We start from the raw sequence: 19,669 nt of genomic DNA, 5'->3' as shown, positions 1-19,669 counted from the left end.
CGGAAGCAAAATTGATCATATAACTAATCCCTTTTTTAGTTATATCCAAAAACTGAACCTGTTTCAGTTTCAGCAATGGAACGGATTGTTTCCCAAAAAGGCCCCAGTAACTGATTCCGTAAGAATACTGGTTAGCAAATCATGCCGGTAACGGCTTTTTTAATTCTCAGAATTCACTCTCAGAACACTCAGAACTCAAAATGGAAGTGTAAAATTAGGTTAGATTTGTTTGTCTTTGTTAAAGTATCATAGCGTTTACTAGCTCGTTGTTCTTGGATTAAAGAAAATAACAAAGAATTCGGGCCCCGTAGAACAGTCTTCAACTCATGAAAACATGCACGTCATGGGTTCCAGCCTCATATGGTCGATATAAGGTCGATGATATGGAGGAATAATTCGGATGAGAAATTACTAAACCATTATCAACATAAACACGATAAGACAATTTTAGAATTTTTCAAAATGAAGTCAACATGTTTAACCATATTGATTCTCAACCAGTTGCAAATCATTTCCATGACCGCTATCCGAACGAGATTATTAATTGCCTTCAGCTCCACCAACCTAGCACAGCATTGTTTGGCCTTGCTCGAATGGTACAAGAAATGCAATTAATTTGTCGTTTACTTTCAACTGCAAACGATCTTTGCCCCCCCCCCTCTTCAACCCTCGCCTTACCAGCCCACAAACCTCTTCATCAGAGCGGAACACAACACTCGCGTTTTGTAGTCAGCTCACCGTCTTGCTTTCATCACAAAACCGTCATTTTTCCCCTCTCTTTCTTTCTGTCTGTTTTTCCATTTCCCAGAGCAAAAACTGTCACCCCCGGAAGTCGGCGGGATCATCACCGGGTGGCCACTCGAGCAGAACAACCGACCACCACCACCAACAGCAGCAGCACCAACAGCGACAATTGGGCTCATCTGACCCGCAACCAGCGAGCGCAGCGGGATCCACAGCGGCCGAGCAGCAGCGCAACAGCACCGCATATCGCACGCTGCTGGGAAAGGCACGTCCGCACGGGACGCAGGACGTGATCGGGACCGTGGGTAGAGCCGATCCACCCGTCGACAACACGGATCCCGTCGACTACTACGATGGCGGTCAGAGCGCTCGGAAGGGCCACAAACATGCGGGCCACCATCGTTCGTCGGTGCATCGGCGTCTGGTGCACCGTGGTCTGCATCACCGACAGCAGCAGCAGCAGCAACAACAACAAAACCGACAACCCGATCCATTCGGCAGCTGGAACGATGCCAGCTCGGCTGTTGTGGATGGTAGTGAGGAGCTGCTGAAGCGGGTTCATCGAACATAATAAACTGCTGGCCGAGAATCGCGCGTGTGTGCGCGTGTGAGAGTGTGTCCGGTGTACGGCAATCGATGCGCGGGGTTGAAATTCAATGCGGAAATGCAATTGGCGTACTTCCGCTTCCGGCTAGGCTGGGCTAAGGATCGGTCCCTTGTGATGCTGACTAAACACACAGACACACACACATAAGCACACATCACACATATGTGAAAGTTCTTCGAAAGTGCTGTCATATTGTACATCGATGCGTACAAATATCGCCCCAGACGGTGCATGTTTTTTGTTTCGGGGTTTCGGTTTTCGTTGCCAAGGGATCTTTTTTTGTGTCCTCCCGATGGGCTTGGTTTGCTTTTTGCAAAACTATTTCCCCACCACACCGGGGAAACAGAGCATCATGCGACATGCAAGAGAAAGAAGAAAAAAAACACACACACACATATGCAAAGCTAAATCCCGTACGGAATGTAGACTCACCTGCAAAAGGGAAAGAAGAGGTGCGCTGCAGATGCAATCGAATCGAATTGCTGCTGCTTGTACATAGTTTTTAATGGAATTCTCGATAGTGAGTGATGCAGCAGAATGAGATCGAAGCAAACAAAAAAGGAAGAAAAATCAAATAAACAAACCCATCCCTCCCGTTCCAGTAGAAGAGGTACGGGAAGGAAAAGGGTCAAGTTTGGGAGCGTTTCTGATTCCTTATTTGCTCGGGAGTAGATCAGCTCTTTCTCTGTTTTTTTTTATCCGCCCCACTGCTTGATGATGCTCTAGATGGCAGAGCTTTTTTTTAAGTGTGGATGCATAGAAGAAAGCTTGCGCAAAACTTTATCAAATGCTGTGCTACCTTGCAGTGGAGCGGCAACTCGTGTAGTTAATTTGTTCAAGCGTGACTTTATTATAAGAATGCACACATAGAGAAAGAGTGCAAAAAAAAACAAACTTATACTATTATCCCGCGGAACCAATTGTAGCGCGAAATAGACAGTGAATGGATGGACGATTTTTATCGTGCATGGTAATGAACTACCCCGGTACGGTAGTTGCATCCGGCAGTGGGAAAGCAAGTGATAAAACGTAAGTAAACGAGAGAACTAAAAAAAAACAAGAAAACTCCCGAACATACACATCAAGCTACATTGCATCACTCGCATCTATTGCGACCGCGAGGTGTAGAGAAAAACCCGGACGGTGAAGTGCAATGCTTGGAAAACCCGCAAGGAGAGTAGCAACCCTGATCCGCAAAACCACCATATCCCCACAGAACCTCAGAGCCAGTGTGTGTGTGTACGTGTGTAGAAGAACAGAAGACATAAGCATCAACGTGACTATTATTATCATCATCATCATCATCATCATACCACTGCTACCACTACACCTTACTAGCTACAACAACAACTACTACTACTATTACTATTCACCCTTCCCAAAACCACAGTTTCGTATCAACGTGAATGGTTTCAAACAAACTCTTGATAGGTCTTTTACTGTGTGTCGTGCGGAAAAGGTGGAACAGGGAAAAAAGGAAACGAAACATAAATCCATGCTTTAGTTCCCTTCTGCGGGCTAGCACTTCTTCCGGCGAGGGAGTCGCTAGTTCGAGACGTTGCAGTCATCACTGCATACCATTGCGGGTGGGTAATGAGTGTATGAGTATGTAGGTTCTTGAGAGAGATGGGTTTCCTTCTATTTCTTTGTGGCTGCGTAGGTTCAATGCTGCGTTCTTTGCGATTGCTCTTATAAAACGAGTGCGGAGCGAGGTCAGTTCGCAAGAAAGATGAAGGCAAATCGGCAAAAGAAAATTAGGTCACGCTGTATGCTCGAAAAGGGGGAAGGGGCATTTTTTCCGCGATGCAGCACACTCAACGGCGATAGGAGAGGAGTGCACACAGCCCACAGATACAATTCCACGGACCAAAGCAACTCACAAGTGATTGAACTCAATGCGTGGCGAGTTTGGTATTATAAATAGGCACGGTAGAAAATGGGGTGAATGGAACATGTGTTTTGAATTATTTAAAAAAAAACTAAAGAGCAAACACTTTTAAAAGCTTTTTTTCTTAATCATTGTGCTTAGCTCTACTCATATGCATGCGTAATAATTTCTAAAAGAGGGATTAAAGTATGCTTTCCTTAGTATCATTAAAAAAATAGTACTTAGCTCTCATCATCGTCAAGTTTTCACCATTTATTTCCAAACTATAAAGAGCCTCTAATCTGTTGGGAAATAATTGTTTGCAATTATGTTTTATTCCTTTTCGCTTAGTTACGATTAAATCCCTCTCTGCGCCGTTTCAATCGGCGTATAATGTGAATGCAGAACAAGATATAAACACACACCTTAACCAAGAGGAAAGAAAGCTTTTTCGATTTTACTGCACTGGAAAGGACTCGAACAGTGTAGCCAAGTGTAGTGTTAAAAACAAACAAACAAACAAAAAAACTTAGTGAAAATTATACATACTATATTCTCAACCCTCTTCTGGCGGGATATCTTAACCGTGTATTGCGGTTAATGAACAAGCTCTTATCCAACACACCTTGACACAAGTACACCTATACAAACACTCTCAGACGCATGGATGAGAATTCTATTCGGTGCATATACAGACAGACCCAAAACAAACCCGTACTCACGATTGTACAAGCCACTTCACAGAATTAGTTATTCTGCACACAAGAGCACAAGAAACTACAAACTACAAGAGCGAGACGTCGCCACCACTTTCACTGAGCGAAATAGTTAAAAAGAGCGAAAGGATTAATTATGTGTTTGTGTAAGCGTGTGTGTGTGTTTGTGAACGATAGAGAAGGAGCGAAACGAGTGAAACGAGTGAAATATCACTGCACGATACGTATGTAAATATGAAAATAATACTAGACAAAACCCCCGCTCACCTTCATACGAATGTGAACTGCTAAACCTTCACTGCATCCTTGGAATGATTATTAGACGGGAAAGTGTTGGTGAGGGTGCTGTACATGAAGTGCATTGGAAGTCGAGGAAAAGGGCTTATTTTCACAACCAAATATCACAGGTGGTAGACAAAGTGGCTCGGTGGTAGCACGCGTGGTAGCATCGGTTTGAGAGTGGTTAAAAGCAAAGAATAAACTTGTATACTCAAGCAGTTTGCTATCAATTACCGAAAGGGCATTGAGATGGGAGGTGAAATGGTGATGTGTGAAGCAAATGGCCATGCATTGTAATGTGACCGACTCCAACGGGTAGGGTGATAAGGAATGGGATAAGAAAAATAAAAACGACAAAATGAATAGATGATGTGGAACGTGGTTATGTTCATTGAAGTAATCCGAACTGCCGGACATTTAGTAAATTTCTTTTACGATGGAAAAGGGGGTAAGTAAAGGATTTGTTTAAGAAATGTATTTATTGTTAGCGTCTCTCTTTCCTGTATATTCACTCATTTTCTAGCACCAAATGAAATGAATAGATATGTTTTAGAGTATTCACGTTGGTTCGCGTATTTTTAGTATAAACGTAATGAACGTAACGTAAACGATGTTGTTTTTTGTTTTTAATAACTGAATTCACTAGTTCCACAGCAATTTAGGGGTCAAAATCAAGATAAACTAATTTTAATCCGTTACCGGAAACGAAACTGATCCTTTACCCATATAGGATCTGGAGCAGATTCCGAACCAATATTTCGAGCAGTTTCTGGAACTTAAACAAAACTCATATCGGTCCTTAAACTGGTTTCTGAACCTTTGCCGATCAGGCCCCAAAAACATACCAGTCCTTGTATCGCGTACGGTATAGGTTTGGGATGAGTTCCTGGAACCAGTTTGAGTTAAGAACCTAATACCTAAAAGTGCAGGCTCATTTCCGGGATCGGCTATCGTTCAGAATAAGTAGATTAATTTCTCATCACATGTGCTTTGGGTTGATGCAACACCTGGGAATAGCGTTGAATAGCCCTGTAACCATGCCAAATGAACTAGGTTTAGAGTAAATTCCGTTGAGCCTATAGGCGGAAATGTCGCTGTGCAACAAAGGTGCTTTACCCCGTATCGGATGTTCCTGAGAGTTTCTCCTAAAATGAAGTACGAGCCTTTCTGTGGTTGGTGTTTGAATACAATTATGATGTGTTATAATAGAATAATGTAAGGGTTAATAATAGAAGAGTGTTATTTCTTAGTTATTTGTCTTTTTTAACAGGAACTTTGAGCCTATTGGCCTCATTCACCGTTACTCAAACCAGAACCAGATGTAACTTCATATGCACAGTTTAATGCCTGCTCATATTACAAACCCCACACTTTTCCTCTTTATCATTCTATATGTCTTTCCTTTTTTCTCTCTTCCCTCACTGTACCGTATTTTCTCACTTTATTTTGTTTACATTCATCAACATCTCCATGAGACTAACTTTCCCATTAAAAAAACCCACGGCCACAACGTGTAAAAGTTACTCTGGCCCGTACAAACAATGTGAGGAGAGCACAGCGAGGTGAGCGCTCGGTGGACACAACAGGATAATGCGTCGAACAGCCGAGAAACAAAATATTATCAACATAAATAATTACACTTTCTCTGCAATGGCAGTGGCAAACGATTGTTAGCTTTATCGTGCCGACCCGGTATCGGGTGGGCTCCGGCTGTCTGCAGTGTGTGTGCGCGAATAAATACAACAAAATAGCGCTACTGCGACACAGGTTGGACACAAACGCCACTCACATCGTCACGCTCCACCACGCTGGCTACGGAGTTTGTTCCGCCGAGTTGCTAATAAAATTTTAATCCATTTCCATTAACAAGGATAACAAGCGCGCAGCCTCGCAAGGGGGAGCGAAAAATGAATCACGAAACAGTGGCGCTTCAGCTGCAACTGACCTACCAATCGAACTCAGTAAGAGGGTGCGTACGTTAAGGGGGGGGACGTGGTTTTTCCCGACAGAGGGAGTACTGCGGCGTGTAAACTGTGTGAGGTTAAGTGCAAATTGAAAAGTGTTAAAGTGCTGCACCAATGACCAATAAGCAGGCGGAATGCGGGAGAGTCGTCGAACTCGGGGTTTCGCTCCCGGGTTAAGAAGCGTCATCCGTGTGTTTACTGCGTGGGCGATGGGCTATTGTTTGTTGTGCTTTTTTTTGTTCTCTGCAGAGCTCGTTATTAATGCATTATAATTATTTTGCTGTGTTATTTATTTTTCGTATTTCTCGGAACGAAAGAGCTTCAGCATAAAAATGCGCGAGATGAAGCGCATTCAGGGATGATCAGGCTGTGAGAGCACTTTTGCATACTGTTGCAGTTTTTGTAAACGATGGTAAGTGTTCATTTGTTGATATTGCGTTTCATCAAGATATTCGCAAAGTGTTGTGGCTGCGGTCGATGTGGTTCGATCGTATGGCGTAGTTTTTGCTTTATCGCTTTATTCATGTGAATGATGCACACAATTCCACAAAAACGAACATTTTAATGCACTATTGAGAACTTCAAAGATTGTGATTGTATGAAGTACTTTAGAGATGTGGTTGAAAAGGGATATATGTACAATTAAATCACTTGAAGGTTCAAGGTTATTGTAGTAATCTTTTTTTCCATAATACTCGTTTTAAACTCAAACATCTTCTTCTTCTTCTTTGGCACAACAAGCGCTGTTGGTCAAGGCCTGCGTGTACCCACTATTAGTGAAAGTGAGCTTGGCTTTCAGTGACTTATTGTTACCATAGCAGGATAGTCAGTCCTACGTATGGCGACACGGTCTATTCGGGACTTGCACCCAAGATGGGCATGTTGTTACGTCGTACGAGTTGACGACTGTACCACCAGATCGGCCCAACAAAACTCAAACTTCGCTTTATATTATTTCAGCAGTTCTTACTTACCAGAGAAAGGATATGTTCCACTTATATTAATCCCCTATGCACCAATATGCAATTCCTATTTCGAACTGACTATTCCTTCTACACGGTTCTGCAAAAAAGGAAAAAAATCGATTTGAAACATGCACTTTGCTAGCATTAATATTACCCCCAGCTTATGAATGCGATCATTTCTATCACTTACTGCTATCAAAAAAATATATGCATCGTTTAATGAAGCGAACGTAAAACAGACATAGACTAAAAAAATCAATACCACCCCGGTAGGAAGATAATTAAAACGGACAGCTCAAATTGACTTCCGTTTGGGTTTGCCACCGGACCGCTGGGCCCTCCTCGAACGCCTTCAGCAATTGAGCTGGAATGATGATTTTCCAATAAATTTTGCGCTTGAGCGTTCATTATGCTTCGGTGCGATCCGTTGCAAAATTCGCACCACTGGCAGCAGAAAGTAATCTGCAATCGGAGCATTGATGAGGATGGAATTTATCGTCGGTTTTTCTCCTTCTCGTTGTAGTTTTTTGTTTGTTTTATCTACTCACATTCCGAGCTCGGGGAAGCTCATAAAACGGAACAGAGTTTCGTCGTTTTTGTTTATTCAAAGAAAGCATTGGCTCCTCGCCTAAGCTAATGAGCTGTTTCGCTGGCGTCCAATCGTGGCGTGGTGATTGTTAGATAAATTGAATCAGTCTCGCGTTCCTCGGACGCTTTTGTCTCCTCGATCAGCATCCCTTAAGCTGCTACACAGCTCGGTGGACTGTTTGTTCGAGACGAGATTCGATGGTCAGATTTATGCTACGCCATCAATTTTCATTTGACTGCTTAGCTTCCGTTGGGCTGCGTTTGCAATGCTTTTGTACCGACCGGATCCATCACTCGACCGGCGCTAACAAGCGCCGGGAAAAGCAGTGCAAGCGACATGTGACGTTGTTTATTTCCTTGTTATCTGCTAATGAATCTATCGAGACGGAGTAGAATTAGATTGCAGCCGGAAGATGGCAGCGGTTAGATAGCACGGCGGCGTGATTGAGCATTGGTTTGCCCGGTGTGTAATTCCACCGACTGACCACGGAGTGTTGAATTGAGATGAAATTGATTTGACTGGTAATAAATTCTGCTAATAAATTAAGGGGAGGGAATTCTAAAACAGCGTAGAACGAGCAATTCAATTTGGGGCTGAATATTTCAAGGCATTAGAACAACCAAACTATGATTGGGATTCAAATTAATGCATGTCCCTTAAAGCGTGATAGTTGTGATAGGAATAGCATGCTAATAATATTCCAAAATGTGACCTTTAAATGATGTTTTATGCTGTTTTGATACAGAAAATAATAAATACTAGCTCTAGCTCAGCGTCTCTCCAACAGAGACACTTAAAGCTCGACTGCTTACACCGGTCGTGATACATTTTGCACTCCGGAGGCGAACGAATCACTCAATAAATAACATAGTAAATTACTTTATCCCTGCTCTCCTGGCCAGTACCGGCCCTGAGCCCTCGGCTTTGATGGTGTGATTTATTGCCCCGTGGACGAATGAACGTATGTGTATGTGTGTGTTTGTGTCGTGTCATCACGTATCGTTTGGTCGATAATTTTTTTTTTTTATTTGTTAGCCTTAATCTCACCAATGTCGTCGGTTTTGCTAAATTCCTGCACCGGAAAGCGAACACTGAAACTGGACAAGAATATACAGTTTTGGGGCTCATGTTTCGCTTTAGCTTTCGCTTCATTTTTAGTGATATATGATGGACCCGACCTGGCCATCGATCTGGCTAGCAGGCTGGTTTGGTCGTGTTAGGCTTATTTGGATGGATTCTACACAATCACCCGCTGGACAGCATGGTCAAGAAGGTAAGCCTGCACAGTGTCAGCAGGCAGAAAATGAACAACCCGACTTGAGTGTGTGAGTGTTTGGAGGCATTTGGTCAGTCGAAACACGTCCGTCTCGTTCCATAGTTGCTTCATAATATGACGATATTTTCATTTCCTTGAAACAGAGTGTGTTACCTAACTGGCTTGCACGTTGCGGAGCGTCGAGAAAGCTTTCCACCGCCTCCTCCAAAACGATGATCCTATCAGTTTGCCGGTGCATTGTGTCCAGCGGCTAAAAGAGACACCAATTTGTTGATGCCATCGAGGGCGTCTTTTTCTCTTGATCGAAAGAAAACTGTCTCACGCTGTGCCAGCGACAGCGCAAAACACGCGGCAAACGAAAACATGGACAATCGAATGAGCGGAAGGTTGTTCAGTCCAGCAGGAATGTGCCTCTCGGGTGCTAAACATAGGATTTTATGATCAACATACGCTTGACCGGCAGGCAGGCAGGCAGGTTCGAGTGGTTTGTGTCACGTCGAGGACGAACGGTTTTCATGGCCGGTCAGGCAGGAGCGCGTCGCCGAACACTTTGCTGGAGTTTGGGTGGAGCAGAAGAAGAAAGTGCATAAATGATGGCGTGATGGGTGGGCGGGAAGAACCTTAAGAGTGTGGGGTTTTATGGGCTGGTGAGTGGTGAGTGAATTTGGCAAACAGTATCGTTTGAGGTGGCAACATTTATTGCTGATGTTTTCGTGTCTTGTCCGCAGTCACGCTCCTTGCAGGTTCGTTACAGAAGGTGAGCGAGAGCGTGGAATGTACAATTGTGTTATCGATGATTGAACGTGTGATTTCGAAGAAACATAATAAACTCCTTCGTGATCTTTTATTCGTGTTCTTCATAAGGCACCAGTCGTTTACAACGGAGTTTTGCATGTTTTGTAACCGAAAAAACACCCAAATCAATTTACACTTTTTTCAAAGGCTTAAGGAACAACACACAAGAAATACTGTTTCCATTGGAAATCTACACAATCCTAGCTTACAGCCTTTTAACCGTTTTAGAACTCAGCCGGAATGGTTTTAAGCATCTCCTCCACGTACTCGTTCCACGCGGCAGTCCACTTCTGGGTGGCGATCGTCTTCTCTTCGCCCTCCATCGAACTGTACTCGATCGAGTTGAGGGCGAGCTGCTTGAGCAACCGTAGGTCGGCCCGCGCAGATGCGAGTCCCATGAACGCGACGAAGAAATCGTGACTCAAGGGTGAGGCACACCAGAAGGAGGGATCGTCGCTCGAAACCACGACCGGGTAGTTGTCGGAGAAGTAGAAACCGCCGGGATGGTTGCGGAAGTCTTGCACCAGCTTCAGCACCTGGTTCGAGATCGGGTTCAGCTCGATGCAGATGTTGCGCTTCTTGATCTCCTCCAGCACGACCGGATGCTTGATGGCGGCGAAGCCGTGCCCGATGCGCTTCGTTCCTAACAGGATGGCGTCGATCTATGATGAGACATAGTCAATAGCTGATTATGCTAGGTTTATAACATATTTTTGTCGTGATCGTGACCTCGTGGTCTTATCTCAATAACTTGAGATCAAGGGCCTCTTGATACTTCCAAAATAAAATAGGAAATAAACATTCTCATTCTTATTACAACGTAAACCTTCATCAATTGATTCTTATCTTCAATGGTGGCCCAAAACCCTACCACAAGTTTAAATATAGCCCATCCAGCAAGCATAATGCACTGATGTGAACGAATGTAAAAATCATATGGCAACAAGCTGTCCAGCAGCTTAAACAACCTTCCCGTGTTATCTTCAACTCTTATCAAAAAACCTACCAACAAGAAGTTATCACAACTTTACCCTTTGCTCGCTATCTGATAGCTTAGCGTCAATCGCTCAATTCTTCCTGTCCAGCAGCTCCATCAGCGCGCGCGCTGATGAATAGAGTACTCGGGATACTATTATTACCTATCTTATCATGCAACCACACACACACTCACCAAGTTCTCGTCCCGCCGTCCAGTCCAGTTGGTTTCGCCGGCATGGAAGAAGAAATTAATTCCAGCCGGGAGACGAAGCAATCGCTCGTTAAAGTCTGTATGCGGTCGGCCAAGGTCTTCCTGGCCGACGAGATCGAACCCGGCGATGAAGGTCGGGAAGCGTGCCTTAAGCGTTTGCACCAGCGTAAGGTACCCGTCGAAGGTGCTGTCGTCGCAGAACTTCAACGGTGCGTAGATGAACTTAACGCCCGCAAACTTGGGATTGGCGCGCAGGAACTTTTCCGACTGATCGACGTACATCTGCACGATCTCCTCCGGGGTGTACTTACGATCATCTAGATCGTATACCTAAAACATGAGAGTGATTAGGAATGAGCGAATTTTATGTGAATTGTATGAAGACCAAAGCCACTCACCGGTGGGAGTAGTCCACGGAACTCCAGGTACGTGACATTGTCCGCCAGCAACTCCTCCAAACACCCATAGTAGTACTCTTCCCAGACCGGCCGGTACGTAACCATCGGTTCGAAGCAGATGAACAGTGCCATAAATTTGCGCCACACATCGTTAATGTCGCGATGCTCATTCAGCGGATCGGTCGTGTACAGCGTGAACATCTTGCGAATGGCCGCCTCGTACGCTGCGTCACCCATCGTGCTGCGAATGTCCGCTACCAGACGCCACTCACCCTCCGCCGTGGGTTTGTTGCGCGAGAACGTGTACACCGGCATCGGATCCGCAGCCGCCTGGGGAATGCTACCGCTCTGCCACAGATGAGCGTGGCGTGTCGCACGCACGATCAGCTCCGTACTACCGATGGCCGTATCGTGGGCATGCAAAACGCCACCCTTTGGCATCTTCTGAATCAACCGGAACAGTGGTGACTCGTTGATGCGCTCCAGCATCTCGAAGAAGTGTCGCGCCGATACGAGCTCGTACGGGTTCTCCACACCTTTGGCCAGTTCCTGCTGCTTCAGGTGCATCACGTACTGGTTGAGGCGCTGTTCGGATGGGCTGAGCACGAGATTGGCACCAAGGCCGCGGCCCTGTTCCCGGGCGAAAAACTCCTCCCGCTGCCGGCAGAACTCATCGTACGCTGGACGAGCCATTCGCTAGATCGATCTATGGGCACTGGGCAAAGGCAGAGAAACAAAGCTTCACGCAGCGCGTTCGCGATAGTACTGAGCGTGTGGGGAGACACAATCGTGGAACCTACGCAGAATGAAGGTTCTCAATGCGAGCATGTTAAAGCGAAAAAAAAACCAGAAGAGAGCGGGCAAAAAATAAGATAATATGAGCACGATCGTCACCCGACACGCCGCGTGTTTAGCCCCGCTGTGAGGTAGCGTGTGATTGAGGTTCGGTAAGGGGGTTGTTGGCATTAGCACCATCACTAACACCATCAACCAAATAGCACACTCAGTCTGTGGTGCTTGTTGGACGTCATCGTTGTGCATCGTTTGGGGGTGGCAAGATGGTGGAGTTTGCTGATTGTGTGGTGGATCGATGGCATACTGGTGTGAATGCTAGCACTGGGGGGTTTAGATTATCAACGTGCTCACAGCCCCTCAACCCAGTACATAAACACACACACACAGCCACTGTTGCCCCTCCTGACGGGGTTGTGGAGGTGAAATTCTCATCGACAGCACGCGGCCATGTCAGCATCGGAGAGTGAGAGTGATCAGAAGTGGAAGGGGGTGCGTTAGGGTTGTTTATTTTATTATTGTTGCCAAACAAAACGGTCGTCTGTTGCTCGTTTACCGTCTGCTTTGATGCACGCGTTGATCATTTCTCTTCTTCCATTGCGCACATTTAATTCCGAGGTATGGCAGAGCGGACGTTGAATTAAAAATAACAGTAGCGATGTTTTTCACTTTTTTGCCAAGCAGTGACAATCTGCCATGTGTGCGGTTTTGGGATAGATAAGGATAAGAAACACAGTCGATAAGAAACAGTGAGCGAGGCTGTTTGATTCAGGAGTTTGTTGTTATCGGAGGTGGTCGAATGTTATAGCCAGTGGAAGGTATCAATAAGGCAAATGTAATGGAAGACGGAATAAAAGTGGTTGTAGGGTTGATTTAACAAAGTTTAACAGGTTAGTTTAGGTTAATTTTCAGTTGTTTATGCATTCTTGCAATAATAAAGATTAATACAGGATATCTCAAGCCTGCTCAACACCATGAGCTGCTAGCTTAAACCTAATTTATGGTGAATGAAAAATATAGTACAAAAGAAGTCGTTCTTCTCATTCGGTGCAACAACCACTATCGGACCATTATCATTAATGGGGTGATTTATTGATTACCTTCAGCATTACGGTCAGTCAGCCAGTACTGTCTGGAGAGCACGATCCATACGGGAATTGAGCCCTTGACGGGTATGTTTTAAAGCGCTCAACCGAGATAATGGTGTCTATGTTCGAAATTTAAACTTTCAAATACCATAAGAATGATTCGAGTAGTCGTGTCTTTGGTACTTCATACGGAGCTATAGCTTCAAGACTATCTCGACATCAAAAACTCCGCAAAAATAAGTCAAGCTCCAATTGCAGAGGCCACAGAATTTACAAATAACATCTAAGCAGTTAGCTGTTCCTGTTTTTCATGTTGATCATGTTTACCAATAATCACCGATCACAGCTCGATTACGTTGGGAGTACCACACATGAGCTTCAATCGAAACCTAGATGCCATATATACTCGTTGTTGATCTTGAATTCAGAATATTATCGTGAAATAAGAACTGAAGCTTATGCTTTTGAACTGGCTAGGGAAACCACCGTAAGTTTAATTAATTTTAACAGTATCCAATTTGCAATAAAGACAGTAAATGACTGAGATACATGCTGAGGTATTATAATTTCGATTGTATTAGGACTGAATAGCTCATTAGTTGTACCGGTTGCAAGTGAAAGTGATACCAGTTGTCCAATGATCTTTAAAAACTTGTTCTCTGGCAATACTTACCAATTTATTCGTTGGTATGTGTGGTTCCAAGAACATTGATGAGGTGATTTATGATCATAATCATGATTTTACTACGATCCAGTACCATCCGCTTTCTCGCACAGTTCATCGACTGATGTAAACGAAAATTGTGCAACTTTTGTACCAGAACCGTGCTATATTTCTCCTGTTCAAAGCTACACCTCATTCCTACTGCTCGCCCTCAGCTGCTCCGCCTTCCGATCGATGAAACCATCCCAGGCCAGTTGGAATTTTCCAAGCGCCACCTCCTTCTCCCGATCGCTCATTAAGCTGTAGCGTATGGAGTTGAGGGCCAGCTTTTTAAACACGCGCAAATCCTGCCCGACCGTCGTCATGCCGAGAAACGCCATGTAAAAGTCGTGGCTCAGTGGTGCAGCGCGCCAGAAGGACGGATCATCGGACGACACGACCAGCGGAAAGTCGGACGCAAACAGTACACTGGCCGGGTGATTCCGATGGTCGGCTACCAGCCGGAGCACCTGATTCGAGACGGGATTGATTTCGACGCAAATGTTGCGCTGCCGTACCTTTTCCAGCAGCAGCGGATGCTTGAGCAGCGAGTAGCCATGCCCGATACGCTTCGTGCCGAGCATGATGGCATCGAACTGGGGAAATGAAATAAAACAAAACTACAGTTTCAGTACTTTACCGGGAGCTGCTCCTCCGACAGCGTACAGATATATATATACGTACCAAATTGCCATCCGATGGCATGCCGTTCCAGTTGGTTTCGCCCGCATGGAACACAAAGTTGATGGACGCGGGCAGCTGGAGCAGTTGGGGTACAAAATCCAGCAGCTGGCGGCCCAGGTCCTCCTGGCCGACAAGGTCGAACGCTACCACGTAGTCACCGTGCAGGCGGTGCAACCGTTCGGCAAGGCTCAGGTATTGATCCATCGTCTGGTTGTCGACCAGTCGCAACGGCGCGTAGATGAACTTCGTACCGGCAAACCGTGGATGGGTGGCTTTGAACTCCTCCGTGATTGTGCGATAGATTTGTACCACCTCCTCCGGCCCGTAAGTCTTGCCATCCAGGTCGTATAGCTGCAAATATTGGCGAAATGAAGTTGGGAGCTTTATTTTTAGCAATCGCCGACGGCCCTTCAAAACGATGGGCGAGTAATTTTGGAGGGAAAATTGCTTTTGCTTTGCTGCACCGTTTTAATATCGGCGTTTGCAATTGCACCGAATATTACAGAAAAAATGTTACTGGACTATTGAAAATTGGATGTTTGAGATTAGCAATAACGATGTGTTTGATTTCATCGGCTCATCAGCGGTGATCTCTGTTACGTATTGAAATATTTCAAACCCCATCTAATGACCTTCCTTGGGCGGTGAAACGATCTAAAAATCTCTTCAAAGTGCCAGTAACAACCTGATAAGCATGTTACCTAATGCTGCTGTTACAACAATAAGACACTTTGTCTCGCTTTAAGACACCTCACGGTGCGTGACGTTATGTCACAATGCTACCGAACCACCTGGCTAGCTTCAGGTCCCTCATATACGCAGACCACACCACATGGAGACACAAAAACCCATCAATCATTGGTGCTGACAGTCAAATAGACTTCCCGAGCCTTGTCTCAAGCTTACAGCGAGCCCTTACCGTAGGTAGCAGTCCGCGAAACTCCAGATACAGCACATTGTCCTCGTGAAACTCCCGCAGCGCCTCCCGGAAGTAGAACTCCCACACGGGCCGGTACGTAACGATGGGATTGAACGCCAGAAAGATCTGACTAAACCGATCCCACACATCGTTGATGCTGCGGTACGCGGTCTGCGGGTCTGGCGTGTACAGTGAGAATAGCTGCCGGACGTGCTCATCGTACCTGGCCGGGCCCATCCTTTCTCGGACGGTTTGCACCAGCTCCCAGTCATCATCGTCATCACCATCGTTATGCTTATTTCCTCGCTGGGGCGCTGTGGGTTTCGTGCGGGAGAAAAGAAATTCGGGCTGCCGGCCGTGCTCGAAACAGCCACGCTGCCACAGGTGCGGTTGATAGGTGGCTTTCACGATCACTTCCGTACTGGCCAGGGCGGTATCGTGCGCATGCAGCACCGCTCCCTTCGGTAGCTCGCGCACGAACCGAAACAGTGGCGATGCGTTAATCTGGTCCAGCACTTCGAAGAAGTGGCGTGCGGGTGAAAAGTTGAACGGATTGGTGTAGCCCTTCTCGAGCTCATCGCGCTTCAGGTCCATCAGGTGATTGTTCACGAGGATCTCGTTACCGGCGAGTGGGATGTCGGCACCGAATGCAAGGTCGGCTTCCTCGGAGGCTAGCAGGGCGCGCTGGTACCGATAATCCTCCGGTGATGGACGCGAAGGTCGCTCGATGATGGTGTGTGCCTCCGGGGAAGGGAGTAGCGCCAGCCAGCAGCACAACAATAGCAAGCTAATGATAGGAGAGGGGATGGTTTATAGACGAAGAAGGGAGGACATTCCAATGATAATGAAAATTTAAATAAAAGATTAAACTAGATATAAGGAAAGCATATTTCTAGTTACGTGCTTACATAAAATGTAGCGAAAGTTCAAATTGCCTAATTTCCCTTAATTTCTGACAGTAAAAAAATGGATGCCTCGAACAACAAACGATGACAACGAGGCAACAATCAAAATATCGGACACAAATATTTGCTCACTTAGAGACAAGATTTAACAATTACTGTAGCTCCTAATAAGTTTTAGTTAGTAAGAAAAACGAACAAAAAGCCATGATAAAAGAAATGTGTTCTTGCATTCTATACATGAGTTCCATTTAACTCAACAACTAACACTAATAAGTTCTTCTTCTTCTATTTGGCTTAACGGCCTACGTGGACATGCCGGCCTATACATGCTTTCGAGACTTGATTTATTTTCACCCAGCCGGATAGTTAGTCCTTGTTACGGGGGGACGGTCCATTCTAGGCTTGAACTTATAACGGGCATCATATTGAGTCGTTCGAGTAGACGACTGTACCATTAGGCCGCCCTAAAACACTATTAAGTTATTTACAGGCAAATCAATCATCCAAATAGACGAGCAAAACAGGCTTCAAATTCATGTTTCATCAAAAAAGCATAAAATAACCGCTGTTTAGGAACGAACAAACTTTCGATAAATGTTTTCCCTGTGTATAGCTAGGTTTTTCACATTCATGTGCATCTTTTTTCACTTTTGAGGCCCAAATTCACTATCATCACACATAGCTGCAGCACAGTTTACGTTTTATATTTCTTCCATCCCCTTCATCCGACAGCGTCTCCGCATGTGCCATTCGAGTGTGTAATTTGTTTGTACAGCAGCAACCGTTGATTGTACGGGCAGGAGGATGCAATCATCAACACCTCCAGAAAAAAAGCTCCATAATGCACTGTGCTGCATTTCACACCAAACAAAAAACAAAAAAAACGCCTGCCTTTTGATAGCGAAAAAGCAGCCAGCCGAATCGTTATGTTGGTGCCGGTGCCAGTCCACGGGCGGGCTGCAAATTTGTAGCAATCGGAAGCAGCCACCGTGTACAGCCCGGCCCGGATATGCACGTTTGAAATCTGTCAGCGTGCAAAATCACCGCGAAATGCCGTCAATCAATCGTTTGGGGTTGAAATTTGCACAAAGCTTGCACCGGGCAAGGCCACTGGCAGGCTAGGAAGCCGGATGTGAACGGTTTGTTCTCGCGGTTCGTGGCACCTTTTCTTTGCCGCGCTGATGGTTTGACGTCCTGTTTCATTGTGACGGGCAAATACACACACTCACACACGTGGAAAATCACACTCACTTACACACACACACACGTACCTGCTCGAACATGTCAATTTCGGTTGAAAAACGATCGTTCTGCAGCGGAATGGCGATGGTTGCTTTGCGAGCCGCGCCATCGTCGTCGTCAGGCTAGAGGCTAGAAAAAAGTGTGTCCGCCGCACGCCGTTCGCTGTGATCTTTTTGATCTCTTAATCAAGCGCCGTACGGGAGCGCTGGACGGAATTGGAATGGCTCCAACCGTTTCTGTCGAAAGGTTGGAAAGTCAACCGTTTCCTGTGACGAGGTTTTGTGTGTTTTGCAGCACGCGGCCGTACTCGGGACGGCTGCCACAAATGAACTGCCACCGAATGAACTGACGCTGGACGGTACCGGCTGGTGCGGTACTTGCTTATAAACCGCACACACACATACAGTGCGTGTGTGTGTGTGTGTGAAAAACTCAATCCGATGCTGTTCAGGCCGCCCTTAGTGGGTTTGATGCTGGTTTGGGGGCAGGTTTGCCTTCAATAGGCACCGACTGTACTAATGTGTAGCACGCGAGCATAATAGTGTGTGCGTTCTTACTGATCTCAATTTCTCCCGCACGATGCTTTGTGTGCCGGTTGTAGGTGGTGTTGGTGGTGGTGGTGGTTGTGGAAGCTGCGCCACCCGTTAGTAAATCGTGCGAGCCATTAACAAACAAACAATCGAAGCGGTTGATAAGCGAGTCTAGCATTTGGGAGGGGGAGCCTTTTTCCCCGCTTAAGGGGGCACTAACCGCCACACGTCAGAGAGGCAAAACGGACATTTTCATATGTCAAGTGAGTAGTAATTAATCAAAACAATCTACTATGATTTTATTTGAATCAATACGTGTACAGTGACAGGCACACTGAAAGTGTGTTAGTACAAATAAATTTCAGAAAAAAATTTAAATAGTGTTTACATAATTTATATAGGAAACTAGCTGATTTACCCGGTTTCACACGGGATAAAATTAATGACTCGTTTTAATTAAAAATAGAAGCATTTGCTATCCAAGGAGTATAAAACAACGATTACAATGATTACTATGAATTTATCCCAAAGCTTCGATTCTTCTTATCGGTCGTAATAACAGTAGGTAATTAAAATCTGCAATCATCCGCTTGGGTACTACTGAGTTTTTGGTTTACCACGGAGTTTATTGGATACATATATATCATATATCATATACAGGCACTCCATCATATATGCTATTAATGCGAACTGGAGGCAATCGCGTATCTCTTATATTAGCATATGTCGAACTTCGATGTTTTCGGTCAAAATATAGCTAATTTCCGTATCATTCTGCTTTAAGGGGTAGATTTTAGCAATTAAATTAGTTATTTGATCTGATTTCAACTAACAAATTTGAAATTTTGCGCTATTTTAAATGGTTTTTAAAATTTCACGTTAAGAGAATTTATTTTGAGTTTGACATTTGATGTGGCAAATTAGTATAAGGGCTGTCAAATAAATAAAATCTAAAGCAAATCAAATTAAGATAAGCTAAAAAGTTATCACGATTGCGAGGCCTCGTGCGAGCTGGCAAACTGCTCGAATTTGCTTGCTGGGTTATAACTCCAGTGTAAACTGCACTTAACACCGAGTGTCAAAGCGCTGTATACAACAACAACAATACTGCTCTTGGCATGGGATTAGAAAATTGCAAATAAAATAAGTTTAGTGCAACGTCTGAAAATGATGTGAGTCTTAAAACCTATTCTCATACCACCATAAGGTGTGTGCAAAGTTTCGTTGAAAATAATCCAGCCGTTTCGGAGGTTGCTCGCAACAAACACCGTGACACGAGATTTTTATATATATAGACTAGTTAAGGCCCGGTAAAATCTACCGGATGTCCCCAAATTTCGAATATGTTCAAACTCTACACGTTCAGTGGCAACAACCATAACTCAAACACCTATTTGTTCTTATTTGTTCTTACAAC

The 19,669-nt window shown here is 45.0% G+C and overlaps 2 protein-coding genes across 5 annotated transcripts in view; one reads left to right on the top strand and one right to left on the bottom strand.

Annotated features, from left to right (window-relative positions):
• Positions 1–4,583, top strand: part of LOC3290267 (uncharacterized) — a 75,491-nt gene extending 70,908 nt beyond the window's left edge. For all 4 annotated transcript variants that reach the window (XM_061646730.1, XM_061646731.1, XM_061646732.1 and 1 more), the window contains one exon: positions 809–4,583. In XM_061646730.1, the coding sequence (XP_061502714.1) occupies positions 809–1,315 (507 nt within the window). In that variant the 3' untranslated portion in view covers positions 1,316–4,583. The remainder of the gene's footprint in view (positions 1–808) is intronic.
• Positions 4,584–9,840: 5,257 nt separating this feature from the next.
• Positions 9,841–18,087, bottom strand: LOC3290265 (uncharacterized). The gene is made up of 7 exons (XM_061640539.1): positions 17,752–18,087; positions 15,576–16,362; positions 14,657–15,007; positions 14,125–14,568; positions 11,390–12,085; positions 10,974–11,321; positions 9,841–10,464 (listed from the first exon to the last, which is right to left on the bottom strand). The coding sequence occupies exons 1-7, from the start codon at positions 17,829–17,831 to the stop codon at positions 10,027–10,029; spliced, it is 3,144 nt and encodes a 1,047-aa protein (XP_061496523.1). The 5' UTR covers positions 17,832–18,087; the 3' UTR covers positions 9,841–10,026.
• Positions 18,088–19,669: the final 1,582 nt, after the last annotated feature.

This window comes from Anopheles gambiae, chromosome 2 (assembly GCF_943734735.2).
Source record: "Anopheles gambiae chromosome 2, idAnoGambNW_F1_1, whole genome shotgun sequence".
NCBI classification, from domain to species: Eukaryota; Metazoa; Arthropoda; class Insecta; order Diptera; family Culicidae; genus Anopheles; species Anopheles gambiae.
Note: the sequence above shows the minus strand (reverse complement) of the source record. Positions and strands in the feature narration are given on the sequence as shown.

Bases quoted from the DNA above. Each gene is read 5' to 3' on its own strand.
- LOC3290265 (XM_061640539.1), bottom strand. From the start codon at position 17,831: ATGGCGCGGCTCGCAAAGCAACCATCGCCATTCCGCTGCAGAACGATC. The intron at 16,363-17,751 runs GTACGTGTGTGT...TCCTATCATTAG, and splicing joins AAATTGACATGTTCGAGCAG to CTTGCTATTGTTGTGCTGCT. The intron at 11,322-11,389 runs GTGAGTGGCTTT...CTCATGTTTTAG, and splicing joins TCCGTGGACTACTCCCACCG to GTATACGATCTAGATGATCG.